General features: G+C 35.6%; 1 protein-coding gene across 1 annotated transcript in view; it reads right to left on the minus strand.

Moving 5' to 3' along the window:
* The window catches only part of ADAMTS20 (ADAM metallopeptidase with thrombospondin type 1 motif 20), a 194,035-nt gene that overhangs the window by 1,032 nt on the left and 177,686 nt on the right, over window positions 1–15,317 (minus strand). The window contains exon 38 of the mRNA XM_024740424.1: window positions 1,914–2,018. Within this exon, the coding sequence (XP_024596192.1) occupies window positions 1,914–2,018 (105 nt within the window). The remainder of the gene's footprint in view (window positions 1–1,913; window positions 2,019–15,317) is intronic.

Genomic DNA, 15,317 nt, shown 5'->3' on the forward strand with positions numbered 1-15,317 from the left:
GGGGGGGGGGCTGGGAATAAAAATGGACTGAAAGCAGGAATTATAATTAGACAAGGACTAAAAAAGGGAGATTCTTCTTTTTTTTAGGAAAGCAGAGCTGCTTACTGAGGAATGGCTGGTGAAGAAGGTGGTCAGGACATGCTAGATTTTCTTTCCAAACTGTCTTCCATCTTTAGGTCCAAAAGTCAAAAGGCATTTTGATAGGATAAAGGAAAAATAGCTTGAACTCCTGTAGTTTCTAGAAAAGGTAAGTTTTGCTTTGTTTTTGTTTTTTTAATCTAAGGAAGGAGGGTAGATAAGGAAACTTTGGGTTCCTGGAACTTTTGAGGATGAAGAATATTTTGAGATCAGGGGCTTTTGAAGTTGCCTTTCCTTTCAAAAGCTTTCTAAACTCTAGAGAGTCTGAGTAAATAGAGAAAGGAATGGCAGTAAAAATTCCAATTTATATACATTCCTGTTCGCTAACGGATCGTATAAGTAAACCCCTAATCTTGCTTAAATTTAATGGGAAATGAAAATATGTGTGCATTTCCATAAGTACATTTGGGTTTCACAAGTCTCATTTTCACACCAGGCAATAGATCTCAGGAAATACCTTCATGTGCAAAATTTTTGATTGAGGGAGAAACTCTCAATTAAATAAACAAATAAATAATCTTTAGAATAGAACTTAAATAGAAGCAAAAGTAATGATTGTACTAAATATTCATTTTTACTGCTGCCCTCAGCCAGATCTCATTTAACCAAAAGATACCTAAAAGCTGTATAAAGTCAGAATATCTCATTGCACTCTCTAAATTTTCTACTTGCTCAGAATATACTTTAACTAGGTAATTAATTTATTTCCCTTATTCTACCAAAAGGGATTAGACCAAAATTTGCCAAATAAATATTTAGAAATAGCCATTTTTAAAAAGCCTACTGCTTGCCCATATGATAGAAATAATAAAAATTTAAATTCTTTAATTATAAATTGAGACACAATTTCATAATATTCAGAAATATAATGTTTTAGTCTCTGATTATTAGAAAATTGAATTTCATTTATAAGTAGTATTCATATAAATAGGAGTAACAGAAGTCACGTTTATCAAAAGAAAGAAAAATGATAAAACCTTAGAGTGGGCAGGGGGTTGTTGATGGTGCTGATTTATGTGCAATATAGGTGAGGACACTTATAATGTAGATCCTGATTTACTATAGATAGAATCATGCTATCTAAGACATGGGAACTCCAAGTACTAGAAGACATCTCATAAAGAGGATGTGCTAGTACACCATACCAGCATCAAAATTAAATGGATTCTACTTTAGATAATACCTGTGCTATAGGTAAAAACCAAATACCAATGTGCTCTAGATAAAGGTAGACAGAGGAAAATATGCATAAAACCATAAAAAAAATTCCTAATTCTTGAAGAACCTATAAAGGATATTTGTTAAATGACAAATGGCTCCAACCTCAGCCCCATCACTAAATCAAAGTAGTGAGGTAAATAAACCAAAAAGTTACCTCTCGCTTTGAAATATTAAAACGTACAAACCTTTAATAATTAGAGTATAGCTAAAAGCACTACCTCTTTTTGAAGTACCTGCATTTCAAGCCATCAACCCCAAACTTGAGCTACTTCAATCTATATGCTCTGGCATTTGATTTCATGTTCAGATATATGTAGTCTAAACATGAATGTGTATGTATATAAAACCTACATAAGCACATGAATAAAAATGAACCCAATTCCATAATTTCATAAATTAATGTTATATTTCATTATATGTAATATAGCCCATCATATGCAATAATGCATTAGTCATTAACTTCATATAACTCTAAATTTAAAGTAGAGGACCTTTAATGCTAGTTCACAGCACAGAAGTATTTCAGACAGAGTTTTTGGTCCAGCAGGACTTACTTGTGATCTGTGAATGATGACAGAGGCATAAGTGCCCTGAGCAAGCCACTTTGCTGTACTGGATATCTTCATTCCAGTTCCAGTCAAATTAATGCTGAATTGTCCCTGGATTGAAAACAAAACAAAATAAAAATAGATGGAATTCATAAAATATTTAAGCATCCACTTTGCTGGAAACACCTGCATTGGAATTATGTAAGAAAGGGCTCGAATTGGTTTTCAAGATTCTTTCTTTAGAAAATGAAACAATATTGATACAATCTTACACTAAAGAAAATGAACAGGCTAAAGACTTTTTAAATTGATTACAAATAAGTCTTCTCAATTACAAGAGACAACTGAAATAATATCAGATAATGTTATTTGTGCAAAAGTAATTCTGTCCAACACTAGGACTCTAGGGTTGACAACTAGAGCTTATGCTCCTGTAGCAACAGCAAGTCCAGTCAGAATGGGTGTTCACAGGGATTGATACCAACCAGACTTTAACATTTCTCCAGTTTCAATTTTTGACCCCTCGTTGCTAATTTCCCTAAGTTACACCTGTTTAATGTATTTCCTAGAATCTTCTGTTACTGTGCCCTTACCTTTTGTGTTAAGAATGTTACTTTTTAACCTACCACACAAAACTACTGAATGTGATATTATTGTCCCAGCTATCATGAGCTTTTAAGAGCCCAGAAGTGTTATGTGGACGTCTGATGCCACGATTTACACACATGGTATGTGAGCCCCCTAGTGGCTTTATGATCAAATTATTTTCAAGACACAAGAACCAGTTTCATGTCAAAATATTCCAGACTATCTCTGCTAAAAATTAAACTTTAGGGCTTCCCTGGTGGCGCAGTGGTTGAGAATCCGCCTGCCAATGCAGGGGACACGGGTTCAATACCTGGTCCGAGAAAATCCCACATGCCGTGGAGCAACTAAGCCTGTGCGCCACAACTACTGGGCCTGCACGCTAGAGCCTGTGCACAGCAGCAAGAGAAGCCACCACAATGAGAAGCCCGTATGCAGCAACAAAGACCCAACACAGCCAAAATTAAATAAATAAATTTATTTTTAAAAAACCTTTAAATATCTGTTAATTAAGAAAGTGCCTGACTAAAATTGGTAAAATTTGTGGCACATGTATATGATCTTGCAGTACAGAATTATACACTGAAAAGCTGAAGTACTTAATGAAAGCTAATTAAGCCTACTGCCAATGTTTAATATACATACAGATTTAGAGTGATATTAGGACAATCTTAGATCACATCACAATATCCTATGGCCTAAGACTCAGGAATCTTGAGCAAGACAGTGATAAAACATTAAAGATTATGTTATGTCAATGAAAATATTATCTTGTCATGAAAGCAAACTAAATAGATTTCAAATATATTTATAATATGAATTATTACAACTGCTAAAAAGTTATGTATCAGTTTAGTTTATTAAGTTAGATTTCTTAGGAATCTTATATACTTCTTATTTAAAATCAAAATAGAGATTCAAATACATTTATAATACAATAATAATATATGGAGAATTTCCCCCAAAATAGAAATAATTTGTTTTAGATAAATTTCAAAGAAAATTAATTGTTATATACGTCATTTGGTTATGAAATTTAGAATATGACCTGTATGTGTGCTTCATTGCTGTATTCCTAGAGTCCAAAAGAAGGCCTAGGCACTCAGTAAGTGTTTTTAAATGGATGAATGAAGTGCAACATTATAAATATTAAATTTTAGCATTGTAAAAGTTAATACACAGCTAAACCCTTCATGCTCGTGATAATGAATGACACTAACGATACACACATCAGAATTTTATATTAGTAAATATTTGAATGAGAAGAAGTAATTCTAAGGATATATTCTACTGGTTAATACTTAGTCATCTCATACAGGTTTTGCACTGAATACCTTCATCCCACCTTAACTCATAAATAGGCCGCTCACCAAATAAAAGAAATGAAACTATATTCTGTGGTGTAGGTTTCCTGTGACTAGCCACTTACTGAGTGCCCCAGTTGGGGGAATGCAATGTTTTCACAACCTAATAGTCTACACTTCCATTTATTCTTTACCTCCCTGCTCAAGGTTGCTTGGAAGCATTCAGCTGGAAAGGAAAGACAAAAATCCAACTGACTACAGTACTGAGAGACTTAGGTGGTCATTAACACAATGAGTTGGGTCTAGAAATATCTGCTGCTTCATTTCTCCAGACTAATTTTCATGATCTTTGTTTACATCTTTAGTCCTTGTTCAAAAGCTACATAATACAATCTCAAAGAAATGGCAAAACAATTCAACTGAACTCTGGGATGATATTGACAGAGGTAAAAATACACTTCACTCATTTTTTCTAAATTAACTGAGTGGCAGACTTGGTATGAAGCACTACTGCAATACAGAGAGAGGTTTTGCTCTAGGTTTGAGAAGTGAAGCACAGATTGGTGGTTGCCAGAGGTAGGAGCTGGAGGGGGAAATGGGTGAGGTTGTTTTACAAGATCCTGGGGATTAATGTGCAATATGGTAACTATAGTTAAGTGTACTGTATTGTATATTTGAAAGTTGCTAAGAGAATAGATCTTAAAAGTTCTCATCACAAGAAAGAAAAAATTGTAACTATGTGAGGTGATGGATGTTAACTAAAACCATTGTGGTAATAATTTTTCAATATATACATAGTCAAATAATGATGTTGCACACCTTAAACTAATACAATGTTTAATGACAATTATATTTTAATAAAATGGAGGAAACTAAATCTGATATACACATAAATAAATGTGATGCAATGTAGAGAATTATAGGTGCCATAAGAAAGGTACTGGTACATTCCTATGGAACTTTAGAAGTAATAAATGATTGAATAATTGTATTAATTACTTATTTCAATTCCATTACTTTATTTAAGATTAAAATTTAAACCTCCTTAAACCTAATATTTAACTTGAAAAATTAGTTCGACATAGTATCAACTAAAAAATATGCTTTTTTGAAGTAGTATGAAGTTTATCTCCTCTTGTACTCTCGACATTTTTTACAAGAGACCATCATAAGAAGTAAAATTCTAACAGCCAAATCACAAGTGGAAGGGAAGGTGATTCAGAAGACCTAAGAATTCAACAGATTGGAATGTCTGCCCTTGAGTAATTAGCTGCATCAAAGGAAAAAGTAGCTATGGATACAAGGCAGAGGGAAAGCACAGAAATAGATGCAAGTTTTAATGTTCCACTTCTTTGATTGACTGGTTGGTTCATATGTGCCCATTATATCATTAGGTTTTACAATTTTAAAGTTTGTTCCACATATTTTATTGTGAATGGGATCTATAGATAGCAATTCCAATAAGAGAACTGATTCTAAAATTTATATTGAAAGACAAAGAAATTAAAATAATTAAAACAAGTTTGAAAAAAAATAAATTTGAAGGGCCCACACTACCTTGTTTCTTTTCTTTTTTTTTGTGGTATGCGGGCCTTTCACTGCTGTGGCCTCTCCCGTTGTGGAGCACAGGCTCCGGACATGCAGGCTCAGCGGCCATGGCTCACGGGCCTAGCTGCTCCGCGGCATGTGGGATCTTCCCAGACCAGGGCACGAACCCGTGTCCCCTGCATCGGCAGGCGGACTCTCAACAACTGCGCCACCAGGGAAGCTCCATACTACCTTGTTTTAACACTTATTATAATAAAGCTATCATAAGCAAGACAGTGCTGTGTTGGTGAAGAGAGAGGCATGTAGATCAATGGAACAGAAGACAGAGTCAGAAATAGACCCACATAAATATGTGCAACTGAATATATTTTGGCCTCACCACATGGCATATGAGATCTTAGTTCCCCGACCAGGAATCGAAGCCATGCCCCTGCATTGGAAGTGTAGATTCTTAAACACTGGACCACCAGAAAAGTCCCCTCCAATTTATTTTTGACAAAGGCGGAAAGGCAATTTACTGGAGAAAGCACTGTCTTTTCAACAAATGGTGTTAAGACAACTGGATGTCTATAGGCAAAACCCTTCCAACTTCATAAAAAATTAGTTCAAAATCAGTCATAGGTCTAGATGTAAAGCATAGAACTATAAAAAAAATTTTAAGAACACATAGAAGAAAATCTTTGTAACCTGGAGTAAGTCAAAGGCTCTTAAATATGACACAAAATGTACGACCTACAAAGGAAAAAAATGATAAATTTGACTTCATTAAAATTTAAAACTTCCACTCTGTGTAAGACAATTAAGAGAAAGAAAAGATAAGGTCCAGACCAGGAGAAAAAGACTTGGAAATGTTATATACAACAAAAGACTTGTAACCAGACTATGTAAAAAACCCTCAAAACTAAACAGTAAGGAACAATAAGGAAACAAACAACCTAATTTTTAAAATGAGCAAAAGACTTGGGCATACACTTCACCAAAGAGTATATACAGATGGAAAATAAGCATATGAAAGATACTTAACATTATTATCCATTAGTGGAATGTAAATTAAAACTACGTTGAGCTACCACAGAAGATGGGAAAACAAACAAAAAACTTGACAATACTAAGTGCTTACAAGGAAGCTAATCAACTAGAAATTTAATCTTTGCTGGTGGGAATAAAAAACGGTACAGCCACTGTATCAAACAGTTTAGCAGTTTCCTATAAAGTTAAACATACACATATCATGTGACCCTACAATCTCACTCATAGGCATTTATCCCAGAGAAATGAAAATGTACATTCACACAAAAACCTGTATGCAAATGTGCATCTCAGCTCTATTCATAATCTCCAAAAACTATAAACAACTCATTTTCTTCCAACAAATGAACAAACTGTAGGACAGCTGTATGACATCCATTTGATGGAATAATGCTCAGAAATAAGGAAGAAAAAATTATTGACACATGCAAAAACACAGATGGACCTCAAAGGCATTATGTTGAGTGAAGGAAGTCAATCTCAAAAGGTTACATACTGTGTGATTCCATTTATAACACATATCTATGTTATCCCAGAAAATGCAAAACTAAAGCAACAGAAAAAAGATCAGTGTGTACCAGGAGTTAGGTGGGAGGGAGGAACTGACTCCATGGAGGAAGTGTGAGGAAGCTATTCTATATTCAGATTATGGTAAAGTAACATGAATCTGTATGTATGTTAAAACTGTATACTAATAAAGGCAATTTTATTGTGTTTTTTTTTCAACTTAAGATGTGAATGAATATAACACCTATTTAAAGAAAAAAATTTCCAATTGACTTGCAAACAAAACCCAAGTACATACTATATGTAATAGACACACTTAAAGTGACTCATAAAGGCCAAAACTAAAAGCATGTGCAAAAGTATACCAGGAAAATGTAGAGAACAGGGGTAGCAAATCCTGATAAGGTAGAATAGAATTCAAGTATGAAATCAGGAAAACATGACAAAGAAGTGCTAAAAACCATAATCCACAATGAAGACATAATATGTGAGTATCATGCATCAAATAACACAGCAACTTTTTTTCTTTTTTATCGCGGTATGCGGGCCTCTCACTGTTGTGGCCTCTCCCGTTGCAAAGCACAGGCTCCAGACGCGCAGGCTCAGCGGCCATGGCTCACGGGCCCAGGCGCTCCGCGGCAAGTGGGATCTTCCCAGACCGGGGCACGAACCGGCGTCCCCTGCTTCGGCAGGTGGACTCTCAACCACTGCGCCACCAGGGAAGCCCAAACACATCAACTTTTATGAAACAAAACTACAGGAGATGAAAGGAGACATAGGTAGAAACATCCTAATAATAGGAAATTTTAATATACCACTTTTAATAACAAAATAGATCAAGCAGGCAAAAATAAGGAGAGAGATGATCTAAACAATATAAATAAAAGGGTAGATCTTATGCATATATATCAAACTCTACAGTCTGATAATAAAGAATACACGTTCAAAATATGTAAAAACTGGCTCTGAATACTCAGAATGGTTGCTGGCCATGATCCTCTGGCATTGGTTATTTCTCTTGCTCTCATGTAATCAACATTAATTACAAAACAGCTAAAGAGATACACATTGCGTTTTGTTTTGTTTTTTTAATGGCTCTGTGAAAAGTACCAAACATTTTACTTCACTTTTGAGGTATATGTATATATATATATATATATATATATATATTCTAAAGTCATATCACACTCCTTAACTTCATCTTATATTACAATGTGGCAAAGTTTATTTTCCCTAGAGAGTGCCATATGTGTCCATTTTCTTTTTAGCATTCATGTCCCGGGGTGCCCTGTCATATGCAAACAAAGAGAATATGGTTTTGAGGAATCCCAAACAACAGAATAAGTTCTTTCTGTGACATCAAACATCTGGAGAGTATTCATGCAAATCTTATATAACTTAACACAGAATCTGGTTTATATATTTGACAGAATAGCTTCAAGAATACTGGACAGTTTGTATTTTTGGTAACAGTAACTTCAGGCACTTGAATACAGACTGAAAAAAATGGGCATACCTTTTTTTGACAGCACATACCTATGCCCAATAACATCTAATTCTGGAAATAGAGCTTTGCATTCCAGAAATGCAAACTAAGTGGAAAAGCCATCTCACCTTGACTAGCAGAGAGGAGCATTTTATTACTACACTGGGGCTACCTCTGACTTCCTCAAGGATCTTGTACAGGTTGTTGACACAGAGTGTCTGTTTCTCCAACTGTAAATTGGGGTTACCCAGTTTATAACTATGTACTTTTCTCAAGATATTGTAGGGAAAAATAGGGTTACATAAAAATTGGAGTAATGGAGTTAGAAATTACTGAAAATATCTGTTTTATCATTTAAAAACTTGATTGTGCTAAGATCTCTTATTCTGATTTCATGCTCATTGAAAAATATACTGTTTATAATAATTAGTTTTCTGTTAAGATATTTTCTATAAGGAAAGTTTACTAATGAGATAAAAGGAGTTTTGATTCCACTTGACAGTTATATTACTTATTTGTATATCAGTCTCCTGTGAATTTTGTTGATGTCTCATTGACCAGATTTATTCAATTCAACATGTAATGAAAAGGACCAGATTCCCAGAATGTCATGACCTTTCCGAGGTAATAGTACCTTGTAGCACACTCTTCACATCTCTAGGTGGCATTTACTTCTTTCTAATCATATCAAGTATATGACCAGAAGACATTGGTTAGAAGGAATATGGGTTGTTGGACAAAGTTGACCAGTCTTGACATGGGTTGGTCATTGGAGACTGAATAATCTCCATTTAAAAGGGTCAAAATGGAAAAGTTATTTTAAATATCCATATGTGAAAGAAAAGATTGTTTAAAGTGCTAAAAGTTTTAGAATACACATCCTTGACCTTAGAACAACTGTTCAAAGAGACATAGTGTAAGACTTCAGAAGGGGGAGTTCATCAGGAAAAGCATAGTCCTGGGAAGAGAACTAAATAAAAGATGTAGGTCAGAGAGTCACCATTTTGCAGGGAGACCAATCATCTGGTAGGCCAACATGAGTGAAGCAGGGAAGGAGAAGAATGGACATGAATAGAGCTAACCAGGCTCAAAGATTGAATGAGAACCTGAGATTCCTCTGCAAAGCTATGTACCTTAAAAAAAATATAGCCAATAGAGGGAGCACATTTGGAATGGCTTTTGAGGAGACCTGTGGACTCTTTCTTCAGTGAAACAATAGAGAAAAATAGGAATAGAGGGGAACTTCCTCAACTTGATAAAGAACACTTACCAAAAATCTATAGCTAACATTACAGTTAATGGTGAAAGACTGAATGCTTTCCCCCTAAGATCAGAAGCAGTTAAAGCATGTCCACTATCACCACTCTTCAAAATAATGCTAGAAGTTCTAGACATATGTACTAGTATGATTCCACCTATATAACATCTTTGAAAAGACAAAAATTATGGAAATGAAGGCTAGATTAGTGGTTGCTAGGGGATAAAGTGAGGCTGGTGGTAGGAGGGAAGTAGTTGTCATTATAAAAGTTCTTGTGGGGGGCTTCCCTGGTGGCGCAGTGGTTGGGAGTCCGCCTGCTGATGCAGGGGACACGGGTTCGTGCCCCGGTCCGGAACGAAATGAAAAGTAGCCCTCACTTGCTGCAACTAGAGAAAGCCCGCACACAGCAATGAACACCCAATGCAGCCAAAAATTAAATTAAATTAAATTAAAAAAAAAATAAAGTTCTTGTGGTGATAAAAATGTTCTGTATATTGATGTAGAAATGTCAATATCCTAGTTGTGATATTATACTATAATCATGCAAGATGTTACCATTTGGGGAAACTGGGTACATGGGATCTCTGTATTATTTCTTAGAATTACTTGTCAGTCAACAGTTACCTCAAAATAAAATCTTTAATTTCAAATATAAAAAAAATATAAAATACAAAACGATTTCAAGTCTCTTGAAAATGTCCTAAGGCTATACAAAAAAATGGAGAAACATTTATTCGGGAAAATCTATGAAATCTAGGTAAGAACAGTAAGCATCTGTGACATCTGAACCATGACCTGTCCTCTCTTCCCCACCTCAGCAAGATGACAGTTCTACTCTTCGTGGGTGCAGCTATGAACACAGGACTGTATTTCCCCCAGCTCTCTGCTAGGGCTAAGCTTTCTCCTAGGGTGTGTGGGGGGCGGCGGGGGTTGGGGGACACCAGCACTCCTCATCTCACCCAGCTCTGTGTTGTTGAAGCTGTCTTAGAGGCAAGAATGGCGTAGAGTCTGAAGCTCCCTTCCACCACTCAGTCCCTACTCATAGATCAGAAGATCTGCCCCAGGCATGGCAGCCCAAGACCACAAGGCCTGAGTCAGTCCCACTCAAAATCACTGGTAGGGCAGAAGTTCCATGCTGAGCAAGGCAAGCCAAGAAGACCAGGGGATGTTGCCATTACCCAGCATTCTGCTTATAGATGGGGGATGTTACTCTGCAAAGTGGGTTCTACCCACTGAATCCACAGAATTGGTGCAAAGGTCCTTCCTTGGGGGAAAATCAATCTGTAAGAACAGAAAATTCCATAGCTTTTCCTAAGAAGACTGAGCTTATTTGGGACTGATCATGGGGGAATTTAAGCCTAAAGGGCATATTGAAAATAAGATTTTAGTGGTGTGCAGTTAAGAGGAGGATGGGGGTAACTGGATGAGAGCAAGAAGCCAAATGGTAGGTCAAAGCTCAGTTTATCAGAGAAAACCAGGGAAAGAGACAGCCAAGAAGGGCTCCTCTTGAAGTCTGACCTGACCTCAAAGACTGACCTCAAAGACTACCCTGGCCAAGGGGCCTGAGTTTAATTGGATCAGACCATGTAGTAATTTATGCCTCCAGGATGTTATTGAAAGAACAGAGTGATCATATACTAATTAGTGGAAGCTAAGAGCTGAGTGTGATATCAGTAGAGGCAGGCCATCTAGAAACTTCACCAAAGACAGGCCAACTAAAAACACTGTTGTTCCAGGAGGATTGGGGTGACAGTCTACATGTCCAAGGCTGAGTCCTCTGAGGAGTGACATTAAAGGCTGCACACCACAGGGGAAATAGATGTCCCTGAAATAGCCCAGCCAAAGAGCTAAACAAATACATTAGCAAGCAAACAACAAATCCTAGAGGGAAGGGGAAACTTAGTATCCACAGTTGCTAAAATATCTTATCTAAAATGCCTGGCTTTCAACAAAAAATTGTGAAACATGCAAAGAAACTGGAAAGGATGACTCATATACAGGGGAAAAGGCAACAGAAACTGCCTTTGAGAGGTTTCAGATGTCAGGCTAAGCAGATAAAGACTTCAAAGTACCTATTATAAATATGCCCAAAGAACTACAGAAAACTGTGTTTAAAAAAGTAAAGGAAGGTATGATAATAATGTCTCATCAAATAGAGACTGTCAATAAAGAAATAAAAATTATATTTATAAAAAGAGCCAAAGGACAACTTCAGGAGTTTAAAAGTACAATAACCAAAATAATAAATTCACTAGAGCAGATCGATCAGTAGATTTGAGCTGGCAGAATAATCAGCAAACTTGAAAAGATATCAATAGTGATGAGACAATCTGAAAACTAGAAAAAAGAATGAAGAAAAAATGAATAGAGCCTCAGAGAAATAAAGGGACGTCATTAAGTGCACCAACATATGCATGATGGAAGTACCAAATAGAGCAGAAAATATATTTGAAGAAATAATGGCTGAAAACTGTCTAAATTTCATGAAATGCATTAACTTACACATCTAAGAAGATCAATAGACTCCAAGTTAAGTAGACACAAAGAGATCTACATCCAGATATGTCACAGTAAAGATGCTGAAAGTCAAAAAAAAAAAAAAAAAAAAAAAAAAAAAAAAAAAAAAAAAAAAAAAAAACTGAAAGCATCAACAGAAAAATGACCACATATGTGGGAATCCCAGTACGATAAATAGCTGAGTTCTAGAAGCCAGAGGACAGTAGGATGGCATATTTAAAGTGCTGAAAAATAAAAACTGTAAAATAATTTTCTAGAAAATCAATCTCTCAAGAATGAATGCAAAATAAAGACATTCCCAGATAGACAAAACTGAGAGGATTTGTTATTAGCAGACATACTAGTTATTATTAGACATACTAAAGGAAGTTTTTCAGGCTGAAGTCAAGTGACATCAGACAATACAAAACAACAGAAGCGTACTGGTAGAGGTAATTGTAGTAATTATAAAAGGCACTATAATTGCATATTTCTTTTTCTTTATTCTCTTGTTTAAAAAGCAATTGTATAAACCAATATGTATGTAATTATACTACTGACCAGTATAATAGAGAAATGTAGTATATTTGATAATAATGCCACAAATAAAGCAGATGGAAGCAAAGCTATTTTGCAGTAATTAAATGACAGCAGCTGATAACTCAGAACCACAGGAAGAAATGAAGAGAACCAGAAATGCTAAATAAAAAGGCTCATGTAAAAAACTCAATGAAATATAAGTTCTCTCATTTCTTAGCTCTAAAAGATATAAAATTATATAAAGTAACACTATAAAAATGTATTGTGGTTTGTTACACAGGTAGGTATATGGATAACAAATATAACAACAAAAAAAGGGAAGAGGAAAAAGAGTATATATAGGAGTAATGTTTCTATATGTCACTGCAGTTAGGTAGTATAATTCTGGAGAAGATTCTGGAGTAGAGTTAAGATGTACATTGTAAGCCCTAGAGCAACCATTAAGAAAGCAATTTAAAATACAGTGAGAAAATTATTAAAGAAATTAAAATGTTACACTAGAAAATGTTCACTGAATAAAAAAAGCAGTAAAGAAGAGACAAAAACAATACAAGACCTATAAAAACAAAAAGTAAAATGGCAAAGATAAATCCAGACATATCAGTTACAACATTAAGCAATCCAATCCAAAAGCAGAGATTCAACAAAGTATTCCCTGTAGGAGACACTTCTAGGATCCAAAAATATATAGGTTAAAAGCAAATGGGATGAAAACATATATACCATGTACTATAAGCAGCCTGAGTAGCCATTCTAATATCAATTAGACTTTAAAACAAAACAAAACAAAATGGTACTACAGATAAAGAAGAACATTTTATAATGATATAAGGGTCACTATATCAGGATATTATGACAATTACAGCATATAGTCATGTACAACAAAATCACAAGGTAAATAAATCTAATACAAAATAAATGAAACAAAAGGATTGAAGTGAGAAGCAGACAACTCAGCAATAATAGCTGCAAAGTTTCAGTAGATAGAATAACTAGGCAGAAGATCAACAAGGAAATGGAAGAGTTGAACAATACTTTCAACCAACAAGGTCTGACAGACATCTACAGAACACTTCACCCAACAACAACAGAACACACATTCTTTCCAAGCACATATTGAACATTTTCCAGGATAGCCATATGCTATGTATAAAACAAGCCTCAATAAATTTTAAAAGATTGAAAAATACAAAGTGTGTTTTCCAACCACAATGGAATGAAAGTAGAAATCAATAACAGAAGGAAATGTGGGAAATTCACAAAACATGGGACTTAAACACCACACTCCTAAATAACCAGTGAGTCAAATGAGACACCACACGTGATAATAGAAAATACTTTAAGATGAATGAAAATGAATTCACAACATACCAAAACTTCAGGGATGCTACAAAAGAAGTGCTTAAAGGAAAATTTACAGCTGCAAATGCCTATATTAAAAGAGAAAAAAGATCTCATACCAATGACCTAACCTTCCATCTAAAGCACTGAAAAAAAGGAGAGCAAAATAAATCTAAAGCAAGCAGAAGGAAAGAAATGATAATAAATAGAGTGGAAATTGATGAAACAAAGAAGAGAAAAATAACAGAGAAAATCAATAAAATCAAAAGTTGGATTTTTGAAAAGAACAAAATTGACAAACCAAGAAAAGAGAGAGGAGACTCAAAGCTCTAAAATCAGGAATCAAAGTGGGGACGTGATTGTGAATCTCACAGGAATATAAAGGATTATATGGAATATTACATACAATTGCATGCCAACCAGATAACTTTGGTGAAATAGACAAATTCCTAAAAGCAAAAACAAAAAACATAAGCTTACCAAAACAGACTCAAGAAGAACCAGAAAATCTGAAAAGATCTACAGTAAGTAAAGAGACTGAATTAGTAAATAAAACAACTTTCACAAAGAAAAGCCTGAGCTCAGATGGCTCTGCTGGTGAATCCTACCAAATATTAATTTTTCACAAACTCTTCCAAAAAAGTAGAAGAGGAGGGATCACTTCCCAATTTATTCTATGGAGCCAGTACTTCCCTGATACCAAAACCAGAAAAAGACATCACAAAAAAAAGAAAATGATAGGCTAGTATCTCTTCTGAATACAGAGGAAAATCTAGCAACATATAAAAAGGATTAGACCTCATGACCAAGTGGGATTTCCCCAGGAATGCAAGATTGTTTCAACATACAAAAATCAATCAGTGGGCTTCCTTGGTGGTGCAGTGGTTGAGAGTCCACCTGCCGATGCAAGGGACGCGGGTTTGTGCCCCGGTCCAGGAGGATCCCACATGCCGCGGAGCGGCTGGGCCCGTGAGCCACGGCCGCTGAGCCTGCGCGTCCGGAGCCTGTGCTCCACAACGGGAGAGGCCACAACAGTGAGAGGCCCGCGTACTGCAAAAAAAAAAAAAAAAAATCAAGCTGTGTGATACACCATATCACAACAGTAATGGACAAGAACCACAGGATCATCACAACAGATGCAGAAGGAGCATTTGACAAAATCCAACAGTCATGATAACACCACTTCAATTAGGAAAAGAAGGGCACTTCCTCAATCTAATCAAAGGCATCTACAAAACTCATAGCTAACACACTCAATGATGAAGGACTGAATGCTTTCCCTCTGAAATCAAGAATAGGATAAGGATGTCCACTCT

Source organism: Neophocaena asiaeorientalis, unplaced genomic scaffold, assembly GCF_003031525.2.
Source record: "Neophocaena asiaeorientalis asiaeorientalis breed wild unplaced genomic scaffold, Neophocaena_asiaeorientalis_V1.1 scaffold340, whole genome shotgun sequence".
NCBI classification, from domain to species: domain Eukaryota; kingdom Metazoa; phylum Chordata; class Mammalia; order Artiodactyla; family Phocoenidae; genus Neophocaena; species Neophocaena asiaeorientalis.